The 21,971-nt window shown below is 39.6% G+C and overlaps 2 protein-coding genes across 2 annotated transcripts in view; both read left to right on the forward strand.

Annotated features, from left to right (window-relative positions):
* Positions 1-1,393: 1,393 nt before the first annotated feature.
* LOC118721960 (casein kinase I) lies at positions 1,394-2,377 on the forward strand. The gene has a single exon (XM_036443219.1). It carries the CDS (start codon positions 1,394-1,396, stop codon positions 2,375-2,377), a length of 984 nt encoding a protein of 327 aa, XP_036299112.1.
* An 8,591-nt stretch (positions 2,378-10,968) lies between these two features.
* The window catches only part of TENM1 (teneurin transmembrane protein 1), a 938,436-nt gene continuing 927,433 nt past the window's right edge, over positions 10,969-21,971 (forward strand). Inside the window, exon 1 of the mRNA XM_036443384.2 lies at positions 10,969-11,482. The gene's annotated coding sequence lies outside the window, so the exon portion shown is untranslated. The remainder of the gene's footprint in view (positions 11,483-21,971) is intronic.

Here is a 21,971-nt window from a genome sequence, read left to right on the forward strand (position 1 = left end):
CTGGGGACTGAAGGGTCCGGGTTCCATTCCAGCCAAGGGCACATGCTGGGGTTGTGGGCTCGATCCCTAGTAGGGGCATGCAGGAGGCTACCAATCAATGATTATCTCTCTCCCTTCCTCTCTAAAATCAATAAAGAAATATTAAAAAAATAAATAAATAAAGTGGTATCTTAAAAAACACACACAAAGTCATCCTAGAGGAATCTGCATTATTAAAATGATTATTACTGAAAAAAATGTGTTAATCAAAAATCATGATATGAATAGAATCCTACCTTTAAAATGAAAGGCAAGAAGAGGTGTAGGACTTTTAAGGAATATTAGTTCTGTTCTTAACTTTTTAATAATAGCTTCCTGATTATGAATTAATATTAAGGTGACCAGATTGTCCCGCTTTTGGCGGGACAGTCCCGATTTTCAACAATTATCCCCACGTTGTTGAAAATCGGGACTGTCCCGCCAAGAGCGGGACAATCTGGTCACCTCAATCAATGTATACTTATGGAAAATAAAGTATAGACAATATTTTTTAAAAATTAAAATCACTAAAAATCTCCTGAATTACTATTAATATTGTGATTTATTTTTCCTAGTCCTTTCTCTATACGTCAATTTGTAAATATTTTCGTTTCAGTCAATTCATATAAAAATAAAATGATATACTTTTTTTAATTTTCCGCTTTTCCTATTTAAAAATATATTGGCGCTGGAATAACAAGATGGCGGCTTCAGCACAGTAAGGAATGGTGGCATCAGCTTCGTGAGAGGATCCCCTGGATTGAAGCCAGAGGACTGAAGCCGGAAGTCCAAGCCGGAAGCTGCATGCCGGAAGCTGCAAGCTGTCACAATGGTATTGGCGCGGTGACGCACTGGACTTCTCACCTCACTCGCCCCCTCAGCGTGCTCCTGACCCCTGACGTGCCCCCAGCGTGCCCCTGGCGTGCCCTCTGCGTGCCCCTGACGTCCCCTCTGCGTGCCTTCAGCGTGCTCCCGGCATTCCCTCAGCTGGTCTTCACTGCTCCCTCAGTGCGGCCATTTTTCCAGCCTCAGGCGAAAGCCCGGTGGCCGGGAAGTCCTGAGGGAAGCGCAGAGACAGCCGAGCAGCCTGGTGACCGCCAGAACCCTTCGCAAATTGCGGCCTGGCAAAAAAGAACCCTGATTAAGCAGCGGTGTCGTCGATCAGGTACCTCTTGTTGGATTGTGGGCCCTGTAACCTCGCCGGGAAGCTACCATTTTTCCAGCCGCCCTCCGCCACAGCCCCGGAGGCGTCGGTGAGGCGTCGGTGAAGCATCGGTGAGGCGTCGGTGAGGCGTCGGTGAGGCGTCGGTGAGGCGTCGGTGAGGTGTCGGTGAGGCGTTGGGATTTGGCCTTAGCCAGATCTTTGTCTCTCAAGATGGCTAGCAGTAGCGTCTCCAAAGCTGAATTCATTGTCGGCGGGAAATATAAATTGATTCGAAAGATCGGGTCTGGCTCCTTCGGGGTCGTTTATCTGGCAGTCAATATCACCAATGGTGAGGGGGTCGCAGTGAAGGTAGAATCTCAGAAGGCCAGGCACCCCCAGTTGATGTACGAGAACAGACTCTATAAGATTCTTCAGGGTGGGATTGGCATCCCCCGCATACGGTGGTTTGGGCAGGAAAAAGACTATAATGTGCTGGTCATGGACCTTCTTGGACCCAGCCTGGAAGACCTCTTCAATTACTGTAATAGAAGCTTCTCAATGAAAACTGTACTTATGCTAGCTGACCAGATGCTAAGTAGAATTGAGTATTTGCATACAAAGAACTTTATACACAGAGACATTAAACCCGATAATTTCGTAATGGGCGTCGGGCGTCACTGTCATAAGTTATATCTCGTTGATTTTGGGTTGGCCAAAAAGTACAGAGACAACAGAACAAAGCAACACATACCATACAGAGAAGATAAAAATCTCACTGGTACTGTCCGATATGCTAGCATCAATGCACATCTTGGCATTGAACAGAGTCGCCGGGATGACTTGGAATCGTTAGGGTATGTTCTGATGTATTTTAATAAAACCAACCTGCCATGGCAAGGGATAACAGCTGCAACAAAGAAACAGAAATATGAAAAGATTTGTGAAAAGAAGATGGCCACAGATGTTGATGCTTTATGTAGTGACTATCCTGCAGAATTTGCTATGTACTTAAACTATTGTCGTGGGCTGCGCTTTGAGGAAACCCCAGATTACGCGTATCTGAAGCAGCTCTTCCGCACTCTTTTCAGGAACCTGAACCTCAGTTATGACTTTGTATTTGATTGGACATTATTAAAGCAGAAAGCAGCGCAGCAGGCAGCCTCTTCAAGCGCGCAGGGTCAACCGGCCCAAATCCCACAGGTTAAGCATGAATGAAGGAATAGAAGGAGCAGTGCAGCAGCATTCATTTCTCCCCAAATTTAGAAATTTTAGTCCATGTGTATACTAGCCAATGGTTATGGACAACCGGTTACTTGTTCTAAAGAACTTACTTTACATATAAGTATTGGGCAGCATTGGTGATGCTATGAGTTGTACCTGCTGTAATTGTGAATATTAACTGAAGTAGTGAAACATCGTGTCCAGTTTTCTATTGTATTTTTACATGTTGAAAAGTTAACTAAATGGTTGGTTTACAAAAATTGGTGGAGAAATTGTACATATACTAAGTTTTGTTAAAATCTTTTACTTTGAACTATTCTGCTTGAAATCTCATTTCAGAAGAGGAGTATGAACAGTCTTCAGCCAAAGTAGTGATTGTAAATGTTCACAATTGTGCATTCTTAGGGCTTATTCATCCCTGGGGTTTGCATTTGTTCACTTAAATCATTCTTAAAATGGTTGGTTTCTTGTTTGCAAGCCTGCTGATAGGGTAGCAACCAAAGACTCCATTATTTGAGTATATGTAAGACTGCATGCTTACCTGTGCTAGAAATAACAACATCTAAAGTGAAAACATAAAAACGTAGTGACTACTAGTTTATCCTTATGACTGCATTAACTCTATAATGTTCTTGGTATTTAAAAAAAGCATAGTTGTCACATGAATTTAGTTATATGAAAACTGAACATGTATGTATGTTGTGCTTAGATATATAGTAACTGTAAAAATCTATATGATGTAGGATTTTGTTTTTATTTTGAAATGGGAGCTTTTTTGTTTATAAGTTCATTAAAAATTTTAAGAAACTGAAAAAGTAAAAATATTTTAGGGATCATTTCAGATTTAAACAGGTTGAGTTTTAGGTAATTTTGAAATATTAAGGAGGAACTGTCTAGGCAGCTATTAGAGATGGAGCTTAGGAGGATTGTTAGGACAAGAGATATAGTCTCAAAGATATAAACTAGAAGTAATTAAACCTTCAACTGGAGTGAGAACATACTTTTTCAAAGTGTTTGTTACTGGTTAAGAAAGCAATTGGTTTAATTGAAATAGAATAGAATAATTTTAAAATTCATCACATAGTAGTTGTAAGTAATCATTCTAGTTTGCAAGGTAAAAATTTTTTTTTGTTTAAAAAAACTTTTTTTTTGTTTTTAATTTTGTTTAAATTAAACCTTCAACTGGAGTGAGAACATACTTTTTCAAAGTGTTAGTTACTGGTTAAGAAAGCAATTGATTTAATTGGAATAGAATAGAATAATTTTAAAATTCATCACATAGTAGTTGTAAGTAATCATTCTAGTTTGCAAGGTAGAACTTTTTTTGTTTGTTTTAAAAACAACTTTTTTTTGTTTGTTTAATTTTGTTTAAATTAAACCTTCAACTGGAGTGAGAACATACTTTTTCAAAGTGTTTGTTACTGGTTAAGAAAGCAGTTGGTTTAATTGGAATAGAATAGAATAATTTTAAAATTCATCACATAGTAGTTGTAAGTTATCATTCTAGTTTGCAAGGTAAAACTTTTTGTTTTGTTTAAAAAAAACTTTTTTTTGTTTGTTTAATTTTGTTTAAATTAAACCTTCAACTGGAGCGAGAACATACTTTTTCAAAGTGTTTGTTACTGGTTAAGAAAGCAATTGGTTTAATTGGAATAGAATAGAATAATTTTAAAATTCATCACATAGTAGTTGTAAGTAATCATTCTAGTTTGCAAGGTAGAACTTTTTTTTTGTTTTAAAAACAACTTTTGTTTGTTTGTTTAATTTTGTTTAAATTAAACCTTCAACTGGAGTGAGAACATACTTTTTCAAAGTGTTAGTTTCTGGTTAAGAAAGCAGTTGGTTTAATTGGAATAGAATAGAATAATTTTAAAATTCATCACATAGTAGTTGTAAGTAATCATTCTAGTTTGCAAGGTAAAACTTTTTGTTTGTTTGTTTAAATATATGTGTATTGATTTCAGAAAGGGAGGGGGAGGGAGAGAGAGACACATCAGTAATGAGAAAAAAATCATTGATGGGTTGCCTCCTGCATGCCTCTCACTGGGGATTGATCCCACAACTTGGTCATGAGCCCTGACTGTGACCTCCTGATTCATGGTTAGATGCTCAACCACTGAGCCACACAGGCTGAGCAAAAATTAATTAATTTTTTTTTTTTTTATGAATCTAAGGACTTAGCCTTTTGGAACAATAAAAGATACTGATAGAAGGGAAACCACAACCAGTTTTAAGAAAAGGAGAAGATGAATAGTAGTTGGCATTGGCCTCTGGACTCCTTTACATTCTTAAACATTTTTGGAGACCTCAGAGTGCTATCATCTTTTGGTTATCTCTATTGATGTTTATCGGAAATTAAAACCAGAAGAAATTAAATATTTATGTACTGATGTACTGAAAGTAATATTAACAAACTCATTACATGTTAACTTAAGATTCATATGAAAAAGTGTTATATTTTAACAAAATTTTAGAAGAGTTGTAGTGTTATCTTTTATGTCTGGCTTAATAAAAGTTAAATTTGCATATCTGCTTTTGTATTTAATTAATTGAATTTTCCTCAGGGCAAAAGCCAAATTCCTTATCAAGGCTCCTAAATCTTTATATGTTTTGGCTCCTTTCTGCCTCTCTTGCCTCATCTTCTGCCACCACCACTGTTACCCCAAATACATAACATATGCTCACTACACTTCAAATGCACTTGACATTGCAAAGCTATTTCTCGTGTAAATACCATAACTTCTTTTCTTTATGCCTGGACTACTAACTAGTACTCATTCTCCTGGCTTCAGATTAGTAGCCACTGCCTCAGGGAAGCTACCTAACCACTTCAACCTCAATCTAAGTGGAGTCTCTCTGTTTTCTTTTCCTTCAGTTTAAAACTACATATTTCATTATAGTATTGGTTATGTCAGTCTCTTGCCAGTGAATTGTAATCTCCACAAATCCAGGACCAGGTATGTTTTATCACTCTCTTTCCAGTACTTAGCACTGAGTAGACACTTAATGGGTTTTCTTTTCTTTCTTTTTTTAAAAAAAATATTTTATTGATTTTTTACAGAGAAGAAGAGGGAAGGGTAGAGAGTTAGAAACATCCATGAGAGAGAAACATCGATCAGCTGCCTCCTGCACACCCCCTACTGGGGATGTTGCCCACAACAAAGGTACATGCCCTTGACCAGAATCGAACCCGGGACCTTTCAGTCCGTTTCGGTCACATAATGGGTTTTCTATAAGTCTGCTTCACGAAATTATGAATGAGAGAATGAAAGTACATATGGGGAGCCTGTTTCCTGAGTCTAAGAAGAAATTATTCATTTTTTTGTGTTGCACGGAAAATGATAACATCCTATTCCCCAATTTTCATATAAAACACATTTAAAATCTTTATAATAGACTATCCTAATAATTGTTAGCATCTAATAGCAATTGTTAATGTATGTGGCTATAAAAGTCTGCTTATGGCCATTATTAAGCATGCATTTTAGAAACACTAAATGCTTTAGTTATTTTCAATACAAATGAATAGTTACCTGTAAGTTGATCATGATAATAATTCACTTAAAAGGTTATGATGATGAGGTCACAAAGTTAGAAGTTCAAGTGCATTTAAATGCCAACAGAACAATCCTAATTGTTCTACACTTTTCAAATTCTTTTTTCTGGAGTGTAATTTCATCTCAAATAGAAATCATGGTACATTTTGAAATCAATTATTTCCTCTTTTCAACTGTGATCGTTAAAAAGTGCCAAAAAGTGATATTCTTGAAAGTATTTTTAATAAAAAGACAAATTATCATAAAGCTGGCTTTCAGGTCTGCAAGGGAAGGTACTAAATTATATTTGAGGCTACAAATTATTTTTGCCATATTTTTACGTATATGCATATCCAATATAAGTGAATTTTATATAAATTGAAGACCAAGGTGCCATTATTTTAACTTTATAATCTCAAATTTAGGTAATTATTTGAATCCATACAGCAAAAACACAAATGAATTGCCACTGCACCCTATTGAGAAGCCTTGGTTTCTGAAGGTTATGCTTAATCTGTATTAGAGATATTTTTAAGAGTTAGATGCAGCAGCATTGATGGGGTCTTTCCAATGAGAGATATTGTCTGGATGTACACTTCCATGAGCAGGACTTGCTATGTGGAATGTGAAGTGACTTGCTAAAGTTGAGAGTTTAAAAAAAAGTATGTTGCTTCTCAGAACTCTAGCCAGAAAAGCATCCACAATATCCATTTGGATACTAAATAGGAAGAGGTAGAAGACTTGAATTGGCTTGTCACTTGTTCTCCTGAGCCTTACTTGGGTGTGTGAAAAATAATGTGTCTGACTGTTCTGAACAGATGGATGCAGAATCCTGGCCACCAACTGTTCACATCCAGGCTCAATTGAGCTTTCTCCAATGTGGCTGCTTTCCCCAGAGGGCCTATAGCTGGCCAGAAATAGGCACTCCCTAGCAGCAAGCTGGTGACTGAAATTTTTACAGCACTGTTTATAGAAACTGTTAGGGTAGAAAATCATTACACTACCTTTCCTGCTTCCAATCATTATAGCCAAAAGGTATGGTGCCATTCATAATTTCTGGTAGCTGATCTCTGGGTGACATTGTTATCAGTTGCAGTAGGAAATAATGGTTCACCACCACAAGTACATTTTGAAAGTGTGCCGTTGAAAATACCTTCCCATTAAACAAGCAAACAAACAAAACTTAATTTTAGATGGTTCACGTTGATTTTCTTTGTTATTGACTTTAATGTTCTAATATTATCATACACAATTACTTATAAGAGTACTTAGAAACAAGATTGAAATAAGTGATATTTCCCATTATGCATTCTTTGAAAAAAATACAACCTACAACCTATGGATTAAATGAATATGTTTAAAAATGCCAAGGTCAGGACATCTAAATATTGTTTTCATAACTATTGTTTTAGGTACATGATAGTGGACACTCAATATATGCTTGTTTGATTATTGAAATGTGCACAAATTCTTGAACATCTCTTAGTTTTTTAGTCTCAATTTCTTTACATATCAGTGCTGGCACAATTCCTGGAACATAGTGGATGCTTCAAGATCATTTTCTGGATTGACTTTTTCTTATAATTGCAGTAATTTTGGGGATAAACATATAAGGGTATATGAGTTCATGTGTGTGGTTTTTGTTAACAAAAAGGCATATGTCTTTTAAAATTCCTAGCAAATTATTAGAATAATCTAGATAACTGGGCACCTGTCCTATATAGATCGCATGCTCCATCATTATTGGTTACAATTTGGTTTACATTGGCCATTCTGAAACTGGCAATTTAGTGTGCCTTCTTCCTTATATCCACCATTGAAACACAAATATTGGTCCCATGAGCAAAAGGACTTGTGAATTCTCCAATTTTCTGTTGCATAAGTGTGTCTAGGGAATCTCTAAAGTTGAATAAATGCTTTAGGAAATCCACCTATAGTATCAGGCTGTGTGGATCTCCAGAAGCTGTAAATCAGTTCTTCATAAAAGGAGAAACGTGACAGAGCCCTTTGTACACTGGAATTAAAAAGGGAAACAATATTTTTGAAAGAGCTAAAGGGAGACAGATGCAGACCAAATGAATTAACGGCTCCAGGGAGCTGTGGAAGATGAGTGAGGAAAATGAGAGGGAAGAATATGAGAGAAAATATAAAGAGGCAGTAGACGAGAGAGGTTTTTTTTGTTGTTTTGTTTTTTTTGGTTTTTTTTTTTAATGATTAAACCGACTGCTGAATTGCCAGGAGAAAAACAAGCTGAGTTAGTTTCATTTCATGAAATTCTTAGGCATCAACTGCCCCTTCCTTCCTTCCTTCCTGTATCTTCAAAAAACAACAACCAGCACACACACACACACACACACACACACACACACACACACACACACAAAAAAAAAAAAAAAAAAAAAAGAAAAGAAAAAAAAAAAAAGAAAAGAAAAAACAAACCCAAAAAAGTAACAAAGAGACAGCAAGTGTGAGAGTGAGATTATCATGGTTTTAAATCCTATATCTCGTTTCTTTGGCTGTTATGGTTTGTTCGTGTGCCATTCTGCCTGAATTCCCCTTTCATTAATGAGCTCTTTCCTTAATCGTTGGTTACAGAAATTCCTTAGACTTCAGTGTTTTCCAGTCACTGGAGAAGTGACTGGCCAGATGGTTGTTGTTTTTTTCCTCCTTTCAGAATTCTTATGTGGGAATTGAGGATGTATCCTGAAAGTATTTTCCCTCTACAGTTCAGGGTTCCGGCAGTTCTTAAAGAGGAATTTTTTATTTAGGATTAAAAGATACACGTTTTTGTTTTGTTTTGGATAAAGGTAGTGGGTTTTAGTAAGGTTCATTTACATACTGGTGGCAGGACCCAGGTTTTATAGCCATCCCCTTCCCCATTGCTTTTTTTTAACAGCCCCAAAGAGAGAATGTTTTGGAAGCAGTTGCTATCCCCCTACAGAGTCCGGTTGTTTTCTTTTGTTTCTTTGTTGCGGTGAGGTGGGGGTAGGAGGTGGGGTGATGGTGAGCAGCAGGAATCCTTTGGATTCCGGGAGCTGAAGGCAGTGCTGGAAAGGGGTCGATGGGAATAAACGTGATTTGAGAGTGCTTAGCCCTGTACATTTCTAACCTTCAGAGGTGTGATGGGTTTACAGTGCTTCCTCTTTGCAAATACCTGTACCAAACGCCAGAAAGATGGGAACGCAGGGTTCCAAGATATCCCCCTGGCGTCACCCTCTTTCGGAAACCTAATCCGGACTCCCAGCTCTGGAGCTCAGAGACCATTCAGCCCGGAAGCCGTCCCCGCGCCGCAGCTGCCACCACCCAGGGTGGAGAGCAGCTGGAACCTTTGGTGCGCGCCCACCACAGCCGCGAGCAACTCTTCCCGGTAATTAGCGCCAGCTAAGGCTCCAAATGTGCCTAATTGCAACCCCTAGCGGGCTCTCAGCTCCGCCATAGCCTGCCGCTTTCCTGTCCCTGCTCTGGCGGAGAAAAATTACAAACGTGCGTGCACACACACATACACATGCACACTCGCCCTGCTTTCTTCGCTCAAGAAAACCATCAATAAACGTCTCTCTCCCAAAGAAGGTGCGACTCTTCGCGCTCTCTTCTCTTTACCCAGAGAGGTTAGCTATCCCCGAGAACACACGCGGGGCTCTTTGCTGCTCTGCGCAGCGCGCCCCCTACCTGTGTGTGGCTCGGGTGGCGCTGGGGCGGGGGGAGGGGGGCGGTTTGGGAGGACCGGAGACTCGGATTTCTCCAGTTGGTGCGGCTCCCCTGGCTCGGCACTTGGTATCTCCCGCAGTCTGGCTCTCGCCCGGAAGCCGGGAAGGAGAAGGAGATTGTGGGCGTCGCCGCCGCCCTTCCTGGAACCGGAGCCAAACTCCAATAGGGTGCCAACGCCTCATGCTTCAGACTCACATCTGGCCCAGACGTGCAGATGCTGGAGGCTGGAGTAGCTCCTCCAAGCCGGGCGCTCCAAGTCCCGAGCATGTCAAAATAGGACTCCTAAGGCTCCCAAAGCGAGTTTAGGGGCATGACGATTCCGCTTTTCCGCTTTTTCCTGGGAGCTGAAGAGGGTGGAGAGGGAGGGTATCCAGGGCTTGGGGAAGCGTGCTGGGTTCGCCAGGGTACGTACCCTCTTGCCCGGCTGGGGGAGCCGGTTGGGGAGCTCAGGGAATTGAGCGGCCAGGGTAGGCAGGAGCTAGAGCCCGGGCCCCCCTCCAGTCGGACATTGTAAGTGCTGACTTGACTCGCTGCCAGGAGGCTGCGTGTGGCCGGCCTCTGCGCGCTGGGGTCTCGCTGTCAGCGGGAGGCAGTCGGCAGTGCCTCACACACACCTATGCCCGAGCTTGCGGGTCACTTAATGCACTGCAGCCACAGGCTTGGCCGTGCTGGAAGGCGGAGAGAGTGGAAAAGGAGGAACCCCAACACATCTCTCTCCTTCGCTTTTTTTTCTTTTTCTTTTTGCCAAAGTTATACTGGCAAGAGACTTGGCATTCTTTCTAAGTCGGTCCTGAGGTTTTACACATCGAGCAGTAATAGCACTCCTTTGTGTGTGGTGTGTGTGCACGCGCGTTCGCGTATGAAACACCGTCCCGGGGATGACAAACACTCTTCCGACGCCCCAACCCCACCTAACTCTTGGGGGAAAATAACAGGAGCCGGTCGAGAGTCCCGTGGCCAGGTACTCATGGTGGTCCTAAATCTAAATTCTGTTGATCCATATTCCTTCCTCTGCTCTCATGCTCAGCTCCTTCCCTCTCGCCACCTTCTAACACCCAGATTTTTCTAATCTCGACTTCTCTTCCTCAGCCCACTACCTGCTCCCTCAGTCCTCCTTCTCCTCCTCTTTCTCCCTCGCCCTATCTCAGCTGCGGCTAAAACCTGGAGTCTTGGGGAAAAGGGAAAAGGGGGAAGAAAAAAAAAAAAAAAACCCAAAAAAAAAAAAAAAAAAAAAAAGAGCCTGGGCTGTGGAGCTGTCAAACCGGGCATGCTCAGTAGACAGGGCAGGTTTTTTGGTCTCGAGTAGCGGAGAAACATTTTTTTGCACCACCCCGACCAGCCTTAGAGCGCGGCGGCGGCGGCCACGGCAACATCCACGCAGCCATCAGCGGTGCAGACGCCCCGCACCCCGGAGCGCTGCGGGCTCCGGCTTTGCCCGGAGTTCACCTCCGAGTGCCCCGGGGGCTGAGCTCACCCCATCTGCTCGCACACACACACGCACACTCTCTCTTGCACGGACACACGCGCGTACACACACACTCGCACACACGTACGACCCCGGGCGCAGGCACCCTCTCGGCAGCGGGCGTCCACCGGCGTGGCGGGAGCCAGGTTCGGTCCCTGCCCTCGGCGGCTGCCGGCGGAGAGCACCGCTGCCCCTGGCCGGAGGACAGCGATGGGGGGGCGCGAGCGGCAGCTCGTACAGTAATGTGGATGTACAGCCCTTTCCCGCAGGAACCGGCTGAGAAGCCTGAAGTCCCGGGTGCTGGCAACGGCCGGCGGGGCTGAGCACCTGGCACGAGGGCGGGGGACCGCACCTGGGGACCATACCGAAACTTGCGCCCGCCCGGACTAGGTAGGTGCGTTTCTCCCTCTGACTCGCCCCCCTCCCGACCTAAGGACCCCGGGCGAACTTCGCCCCTGGGCTGCGGACGGCGGATGGGTAGCTCCGGGCTGTGAGCTTCTAGCTGTACCCGCTCTGGGAGTCCTGCCCGAGGTGGCAGAACCTCGCTCCTTCTTTCTTGGGTCCTGCCTGGCTCAGGGCTCGGGACTTGGGGCTGGGGACCACCCGGGGCAGATGAGAGGTCGGCCTCGTTCGCAGTTCCAGGGGGCCTTGGGGGCGCTGCCCTTCGAGGGCTTGCTTGGGCTTCTCAGGCGACACTTTTGCCAACCAACTCCTCCGGTTCTGAAAGGGGTGGGTGTCCTCGCCTGGGCTCTCCCGCAGATCCCAGGCGCTCTAACAAGTGGACCCGGACGCGGGGGGACAGGGTCCTCGGTCCCAGAAGAGACTAGGGGGCGCCTCTCCTCAGGCATCTCCCCCACCTGGAGCACCCGCCCCCGGGGCTCCACCACTCAGGTCCTGCTCCCGCTGTCTCTCAGAAGATGCCTGGGGGCTAGGACACACTTTGGTACCTGTTTGCTTCTGAATTTCTCTTCGGATCTCACCCGGGAAGCCCAGGTTCGGGGAGGGGGGAGAACTTCGGGACCTCCTAACCTGCGCAGTCTGGGGCCGCACCCGTAGCGTCCTCCCTGTATCCCAATCTTTGTCCAAAGAGGCAGTCATTACGCAGCAGTTGCTGCCCTGGGAACCGTCGGTGTTGGCTTTAAGCAGGCGCTCGGCTGCGCGGGTTTGTGCATTTTCCCATTTCCTCCTGAAACGTGCGTGGTCCCGGGAATCTAGCGAGGACCAGCGCACCAGCCAAGCGCCCGGTACCCTCTCGGCATGCCTGGGGAAATGTAATCTCGCTCTCTTCCACGCCATGACCGGCGGATTGCCAAGTCAGTTTCAGGATGCTTTTTTTCCTAGAGGTGGAGAAGGGGAGAGTGTTGGAGTGACTTGGTGAGTTGATGTGTTTGCAGTCAGGAGTGTATTTAAACATTCCTAGTGCAGCCGGTTGTTTACAATTGCGGAGACAGAGGATCTCACTCTACTAGTAGATGCCTTCTCCACGCCTATTTCGCCACCGGGCTAGCAGGGCCGGGGGCGGGGGCTGGTTTGCAGCTTGAGCTTGCCCTAGGCAGCTTGGGATTTCACTGATCTGCATCACTGGTACTGGCGATATGCTAATATGTGAAGAAAAACTCTACATCTCCCATACGAAGCAGTTGGTTAGGAGACGCCCTGAACTTTCCAGTTTTTTTTTTTTTTTCCCCTCTCCCTTGGGATGTTAATCTGGAGGTGTATTTGAGATGACCCCAAGAAATAAAACAAAGAAGTTTCTGGTTCCACAGAAGGGAAATCAGTAGCAATTCGGTTTTAGAGACTAAAGGGAAATGAAACACCCCAGTGGACTCTAATAGGTACTGTTAGATTAGCGTTTAATTGATCGCATTTGTGATAAGGGTCATAGACAGCTTCCTTGGATTTTAGATGGTGGTTTTATGATTAAAATTAACAAACCAAGTACACTATACTGTGAGAATCGATCGGTACTCTTAACCTGTTTGGGGAAGACATTGTGAATGTCTTCTCTATTATTATCTTTCGGCTGAAATATCCTAGTTTATCTTCTTAGTCCAAAGACTTTCGATTTGGAGCATAAGTTACTCCAGTGCTGCCAATTAAGAGTAAAGTCTAAGAAGGAAAGATTATTATTATTATTATCTTATTAAAAAGAGATCCACGATTACCCAACATTTTGCTCCATGATTACCCAACATTGGCTTGCTTGCTCACCCCCACCCCTTGCTCTTCATATCTGCAGTGTGGGGGGAAAAAGAATTTTCATAAGGCATAGTATGATCCTGAAAATAACTGAAAAAGCAGAATCCCAGTTTTGCCATTTTTGTCCAAGTTTATAAGACTGTGTTTTGGTGATGTGTCGAGTAATTTACTATTGCAAAGTTGTTTTTAACGGGTAGTTAAGAGCTTTCAAGTATGCCAAAGTAATGGAACCTTTTACTGCTAGCAAAAGAAAGTCACAAGATGCATTCAGAAAGGGGTTCATGTAATTTCTAAAATGAATCTATGCTCTAAATGTTATTTAAAAGTTTTCAGATTGTCCCCCTGGATTTTTATTTTAAAACAGGTGTTTCTAGAAAACAACTCTAAGAAGAAATTTTAGCATTTGCACAATAAAACTTATAGAGTCTTGTCCATGAACAAAGCCAGGTACATAGTAGAAAATGAACATTTTTTTTGAATACATGAATTATTTAACATTAGTTCTAGGTCCCAATTATAAATTAAGAAATGGTCATGTCACTTGACAAACTGTACATTGGAGCTGAAGGGAAGAATGCTTTGTGGAATCATTGTGCTATAAGGGTGATTAAGTGAGATTCCAAATATTCAGACCTGTGTTAAAAAGTAAAGTCAGATTATGCATAACTATCATCTCATTCAAAGGCCTAATTGGAAGTCAGAATACCCTAAAGGCCTCATTGTTTCAATTCAGATATCCTATGTGTAAATAACGCTGACAGCCATTGTACCTTTCTGATGCCTTTAATACAAAGATTCGTACTGAAGCAGAATAGTCAAACATTCAAGTTTATTCTGTATGGTATTACAATATCACTTTAAAATTTCAAACTGCAAAATATACTTTTGATATGTTGCCTCTGAAAACAGAAGGCTTAGTGTGGAACTTTATATTCCATGACAGCTTTAAAAACTTGGAAGTGGTAAGAAGGGTCAATATTAATTAATATAACAATTTTTTTATTCCATTTGGTGTTACAGATAGCAATTAGAATCCCTGTCATTTTTGCTTGAAGCTTGCTTTTCCGAAAGTCCATTATTTTCAGTTTTAAGTATATTATATCAAGTGCTTGGTATAGATTATGGTTAATAAATTCCCCGAAGTTTCCAAAAGAAGTGATTTACTTATTTATTTACTTACCTACTGACCTGAGATCAAAAGAATACCAGTACTTCAATACTTGACGCAGTGATTAATTTTCAAAAGTGGAAACATATTTTCTTAGTACTGTCCTATTTGTTCTCTCTTTTATATACACACAAACACATACATGTAGAAGCAATCTCATGAGAATGCCATGCATCAGATATAAAACATGTATAATTCTATTAAAATTATATATTTAATTTCCTGTCAATTTACCCTTAAAAATAGTAGTCTGTGCATAAGTGACAAAAAAAAAAGAGATTTCTCCATAATTTACCATTTGGGAAAAAAGGTTTGAACTGGATTACTAGAACAACTATAGGCACATTAAGTGCTGAAGAATATCGTAAGGGATTGTTTTTAACAATTCTGATCAATAGCATATATCCATTGCTGGAAATATAGCTGCTGCTAATTAGAATAAAATTAAAAGGAATCAAATTTCAGAACTGTTTACATATACAATAACTACTTTAAATCATATGCACATTCTGAGTATTAAATCAGAATCTCTTTTAAATGGAGCTTACTATTATTTTTCCTTCCCCTAAAAGGTTAAACATTCTGAAATCTGGATTAATAATGTATTATTTCTACTCCTTTCTGTTTTCCATTGACTTTTTTAGAACTGAGAAAGTAAATATCAAATAGAATCAGCTAGCTTGAGCAAGTGAATGCTATAAAAGGTTTCACACAGTTTTTGATTATTCCTAACAACCGGGAAGGTCCAACCATAGGTGTCTCTTCAGTATGTAGTATTCTACTCTGACAATTTAGATGATGTATAGAGTTTTTGTAGTTTGCTAGATGTACTGTGCTACAATTTAACCAGACCAACATAATTTCTTACATTTGGAACCCATGAAAAAGGGCTGAGGAAATGGGACTGTGATGGCACAAACTGAAAATTATTATATAATAAACATTTACATATAATTGCACTGCTAACATTTCTATAGTCAAAGCAAACTGGTTTTAATTGGAAATAGTGAATATTTTCACAGTTGATCTTGGATCCCTAATATTTTGAAAATAGTAATTTAGACTCTGATAAATAAAGCCTGTTAAGTTATTATATAACGTCAGGACTCATTTGTAGACCTGGAAGTATAATCTTGGATGACTTACAACTTAAAAAAAATTCTGAATTTTACTTCCTGTCCAAGCCTCCACTTTAGGTAAACAATAGCATATGGTGAAACATGCATATATGCCAACTAACCACTACCTCTTGGATGATGTTAGCAATGTGATGTAATGATTTTGAAATTTTGGGTTCTCCATCCCCATCCTACTCTAACTGTATGCGTGGAGACATTAATTGGGAAATGGACAGAAGAAAATGTGTTAAATAATCTCTTTTTGTATCAGTGGATCACCCTCTGTGAAGCTTATACCTGGAGCCTTAATATCATGGTTTATGGTGCTAAGGTTAATATGTTTTTTCTGGGTAGTTATGACATCTCTATGGCTGTATCTAGGTGATGCCCAAATATGTGAGTGAAAAGTTCCATCAACCATCCAGCTGTTTGGGTTGATGCAAACATCTGGTTGGTTGAGAGAATTTTTTACTTAGTCTCTGGATGTTTTGGAATCATTTAATAGACTGACGAATTTTAGTACCTCTATCAAAAAAATAAAAAATGAAATGAAACACTTTAAAACATATGCAGAGTATCTTAAACACTCTTGGTTTACTATAAAACCAAATGAACTAAATGCCATCCTGAATTCACGGCTTTGTATGATATGTATAAGGGATGTTGCTCATATCCCTCAGCAATTACAGAAACAAAAACACACTGGCCTTTTCAACAATCCAGGAAATTAAGAACTTTAACTTCAATTCTGCCTCCCCCCTCTTCCCCCGGTACTTATTCATCAATTGAAAGAAATCAACTTTCTTTCAATTGATGTTTGATATGTTGGCTTCTTACAATTTCCTGCACCTCATTTTCTACTGATTCTTCTACTGCCATGGAAACTAGACAGGACAGACAGCTGCGAGTCACTAATTCAGGATGGGAACCTGCTTGTTAATTTAATTTCATGCCAGCCTGTTGGTCCCTGAAAGTAACTGTAAAAGGCTGGGGAATTGAATTTGCAAGCAACAAATGATTAAGCAGAACAAAAATCAGTACAATCTTTGTCATTTTCCTGAGAATTTTACTGCAACCCTCTTTGTCCCTACTCAAGCAGTTCTTTTAAAAATAATCACAGAAATAGAGGTTTGATTTGTGCATTCCTATTGGTATTTATATATGCTACAGAACATTTTTGTTCTATGAGGATATATATAGCTGTAAATAGTTTCATAATAGCTATGTCATTGAAAAAAACATATTCTTTCAAATTATGGTTCCGTAGACTTTGAGGAAGCCAATTAGTGATCACAATAAAGTATAAATGATGTTTGAATTTTCTGATAGGATTGGTTATTTTTCCTTTTCAGACATAAAAATAATTGTATTAAACTACATATGCCCCACATTTTTGTTGCAGAGACCAAATAGATTTGAATATTATTTCTCTAAAATCTGTAAGATACTCATTTTACTTGTCACCATAAAGCATACTGACTGTTTTAATTTCAATTGACTGAAGTTGTCAGTTGATAAGTAGTTGACAATGAGGAAATTGCCTTTTAATGTTTCTGGTATTCTGTTCTAACTTTTTATTTTTTATTTATTTGATTTTAAAGAGAGGAAGGGAGAGAGGGAGAGAGAGAGAGGGTGTGTGTGTATGTGTGTGTGTGAGAGAGAGAGAGATGGAGAGAGAGAGAGAGAGAGAGAGAGAGAGAGTGAGAGAGAAAGAGAGATTGCTATTGCTATGAGAGAGAAACATAGATTGGTTGTCTCCTGTATGTGCCTTGACCTGGAATTGAACCTGCCACCTTTTAGTGTAGGGGCCAATGCTGCAACCAACTGAGCCACACCAACAAGGGCTGTTTTAACTTTTTTGTGGCTGATTAAACCTTACAAAATGGAGTTTTGGAATTACAAGCTGAATTTCAGTCCATGTTTAACCCTTTGCAATATTATCAGCTATGAGTCTCGAGAAACTAATATTTTTTTCTGTAAATTTATAGTTGTTACAAATTTCTATATTATGGCTAAGAAAGAGTGATTCCCAAAAAGGATTTTAGTCACCAGATATTTTTCTGTTTGAAAGTGACTGGAATTTCAAATTTAAAATATCCCAGATGGAATTGTTAAAGATAGAATGAAGTAGTGATTTAACAGTTTACGAAAATTATATTTTTATTTTTAATTTTTAGGGAAGATTGACATCAGTATCCAGTTTTTAGGTATTCAATTGCATATATATTTAGTTAATTGGGTTATTTTTATTACTTGAGCTATATCTATGTAGTACCAGGATATCTGAGTAAAATATAAAAAAAGTTATCAATTATTATTGTTGAACATGTAGATTTCCTAGTATCTATCTGTGTCTCATTCTCTTTGTCATGTCGATTTCCTCTAACCTTTTAGCAGATGGTTGGCATTTGGATGTACAATGAAAAAAAAAATCAGTCAATCGTCTGCAGGTTTCCAAATACCTGATCGGTGAATTTTGACTGTTCCTTCAAATGATGTTCTGGATTTAGTCTCAGTTTTCCTTTAGAAATTACTATATATTTATTTTTCAGTTTTTCTATTTAGTTAAGTGGTGTTGTAAATATTCAGAATGCTGATGCAGATGTGTGTGTGTGTGTGTGTGTGTGTGTGTGTGTGTGGATGGGGGTTAACTTTTAGTAGAATCCCTATGTGGTTACATCAAAGGAAATCCATTTTTATTTTAATGTTTAGAATCACAGTTTAGTATTTATAGCTGCCTGGATAAATGAAGGTTTTAAAAGCAGCCAAAAAAAGAAATACATTGCTATTAGTTTGCATACTTCAGGGAAAATCTGATCACTAGTTAAAGTAAAGGAGAAAATTTCCCAGTTGTATTGTTTTGCATAATTGGTTGATTTTAAGTGTTTATATCACTTCTAATGCCTCTATCTGGTTTAGACACCTGTCAAAGAGAAGGTGCCAGATTATGGACAATTGGTTTATTAGATATTGCAATCCTGGTATCCCAGCTGTATATAGACATTTTAAGAAAAAACTTCACTTATTCAGAGAAATTAGAAAAAAGAAAAAGAAAAAAAAAACAACAACCTGCAGATGGCCTATCTCAATAATTCAGGTTTTTTTCAGGTACACTTAAAATTAAATATCCTAAGAGATGATTAATTCAGGAAAGTTATTGATAATGAACTCATCTTATGCTACACATTCTTTGCACCTATGATGATGCCTTATTAAAAGTGTCTCAATCTTGCTAATTATCACCTGTGCTTAAATATAGAGGTATATAAATACACTAAAACCACCCAGTGAGTGGAAGCCTTCTAGACCTGAAATGTTCCTAGTTAACTCAGTTCCTATCAACCAAATGTTTCTGATCAACATCTTAAAGTTATACTTTATACATTCCTCCCTTTTTTAAATAGTGTTTTTCTTTTTTAAACCTGCTCTACTTAATTGCAAGCATTTGAGTGATATTGATTTGGAATTCCCTGCTTTATTAGTCCAAGAATATGTTTGTGTTCATGTGTGTGAGAATGGGAGTTTTCTCTAAAGGAATATTTATTGAAAAGTATATGTACATTTTTAGATGGATTTGCAAGCATCATTTATGGAAATATTCAAATATATCACCTATTTGCTTATTCTGTGCCTGAAATTTTTTGTGTGTGTGTGATTTGGACTCATTATGTGTGCAGTGCTTTAAGCAATGTAGGGAGGCATTGACAGGATCACTATGTAAGTCAAATAAGAAAGATAGTATTAATTTCACTTATGAGATCTGGTAACTTCTTAAAGGAGAAGGCTATGCAGTTGATTGGCTAACTGATACCTATCGCTTAGCCTTAAAAAAATTTTTGTGCCTTGAAATACCAATAAGATCACTCTCATTTCTTTCCTCCTCACTCTCGTCCTTCCTCCCTCCCTTCCTTCATTTTTCTTTGTTTCAACTGTTTCCAAGACTTGAGATAATATATAGGTTTATGAGAAAGGAAGCTCTGGGCCATTCACTGAAATATTGAGATTGATTAATTTTTTCTTTTAAAAATTATTTACTGATTTTAGACAGAGAGGAAAGGAAAGAGATAGAGAAAAATCATTTTGTTGTTCCACTTATTTACATATTCATTGGTAGATTCTTGTAGGTGCCCTGACCAGGGATCAAATCTACAACCTTGTATATGGGGACAGTTCTCTAACCAACTGAGCTACCTGGCTATGACTGTTATTTTTCTAAATCTGACCAATTTTTTTTATGTCTATATTAGATTATCTATATCTATATCTATATCTATTTCTATATCTATATCTATAATCATCTATATCCATATCTATATCATCGATATCTATCTATCTGTAAGCCTAAGTAACATTTACGATCAGTCAACCAGTCACTATGATGTGCACTGTCCACCAGGGGGTAGACGCTCAATGCAGGAGCTATCCCCTGGTGGTCAGTGTGCTCCCACAGCCAAACTCCCGCAGTCCCTCCCCAAGGCTGGCCAGCCGGCCGGCCATGATTAGGACTGGGCAAGACAGCCCTGATTAGCTCTGATTACAGCCCAAGCTGAGGGACCCCACCCATGCACGAATTGGTGCCCTGGACTAATAGTTATAAGTATAACGTGAAATTTATGTTGTTTTTGGCTCATGCATTTTTTTCAATTATCTTGGGTAGAGCTAAAATAACACACCTATTTCCTGGGTTGATTCTGTTTATTATAAATTTACTGTATGTATGCACGTGTCTGTATGTTAGTGCATTTGTGATTTATCTTTTATGTTAATCTATTAAAATGTCAGCACTTAGGTGTGATACCATTTATTTTTGGTTGTGAATCTATGAAGTGTTAACACAAGGGTGCTACTTTTTTTTTTCATTGTTTTGTTCTTTTCTCCTGTTTGAGATATTGCACTGATGAAACATTGGACAACTTGTGAAAGTGAGGTAATTTTAATGTAAACAATTAGAATTCAGTGCAAGAGAAATATATTTAAGGGTAATTTAATGTGAAATAGAGAACATTCTAACAGTATATTTCTATAAAACAGAGTAAAAGATGCTTAAGAAAATGTGTAAAGCTGTGCTAGACATTTAGCAAAATCCTTGGTGCTGCTTTGTTGTTGAAAGGGCAGAAAAAGAATCAACATTTACACAGAGCTCTGGTGCAATGAGTCTTGAAGTCTCAGGTGTTTTCCACAAAGATCCCAAGATACATTAACTGACCTCTCCCCCACCTCCTTAACAGTCATAGTCAGGTAGCTCAGTTGGTTAGAGAACTGTCCCCATATACAAGGTTGTAGATTTGATCCCTGGTCAGGGCACCTACAAGAATCTACCAATGAATATATAAATAAGTGGAACAACAAAATGATGTTTGGTTATGCATCATAAAACAATCTTCATGAAAAAAAGGACTTCATCTGTTTGTTCATTCATTCATTCATTCATTCATTCACCAAGACTTTTTAAATTCCTCTGTTTACCCAGAGATAAAAAGCCATAAAAAGAAAACCATTTAGTGGAGGAGGCAGACATATAAACATATTCTTATCATGTGACAGATGCTCTGGAAAGAGAATATTTAGAATCCCCTGGAAGCTCAAAGGTAGGTATTCTATCTAATAAAAGAGTAATATGCAAATTAACAATCACTCTGCTACACCCACAGGTCATGCCCATCAGCCAGTCAGTAGAGAGTATGCAAATTAACCCAATTAAGATGGCTGCGACCACAGAGAGAACAAGAGGGAGGCTTGTGATTCCCTGGCAATGGAGTAAGCCAAGCTTTCCACACACCCTGGTCAGCCCAGACCTCCATTTAAGGCTACAAAGTTTCAATTATAGAAGATAAATAAATTCCTCTCCTTTCCTCTCTGTAAAAATAATCAATGAAACATATTTTTAAACAAATCTTTACCAGGACCTACAGGGCCCTCCATGATTTGGTCCATGACTGTTTATTGGGCTTCATGTCTTACCATTCTCCCACCAAACCTTATCCATAACATTGTAGTCATAATGCATTCCATTTTGTTTCTTAAACATAGCATGCATTTTGGTCTCTCACGGCCTTTGCACTTGTTATTTCCTCTGCCCAAAATGAATTTTCTCCAAGATTTTTATAGGCTTACTTTCTCACTTCATTCAGGTCTTTGATAAAACATTTCTTCATCATAGAGGCCTTCCCTGGCAATCCTATGTAAGGAGTCCTATCATAAATTTTCATTTTCTGTGCATTTAACCACTTTTATTTTTCCTCATTTTATTCATCATGACCTGGCATCAACTATACTTTTTTAAAAATTTATAAGTTATCAACTCTACTTGCATATTAGCTCTATGAGAGCATGGGCTTTGTGTGTGTGTGTGTGTGTGTGTGTGTGTGTGTGTGTTTTAATATATTTTATTGAT

The sequence above is a fragment of the Pipistrellus kuhlii genome, unplaced genomic scaffold (assembly GCF_014108245.1).
Source record: "Pipistrellus kuhlii isolate mPipKuh1 unplaced genomic scaffold, mPipKuh1.p scaffold_m20_p_19, whole genome shotgun sequence".
NCBI lineage: Eukaryota > Metazoa > Chordata > Mammalia > Chiroptera > Vespertilionidae > Pipistrellus > Pipistrellus kuhlii.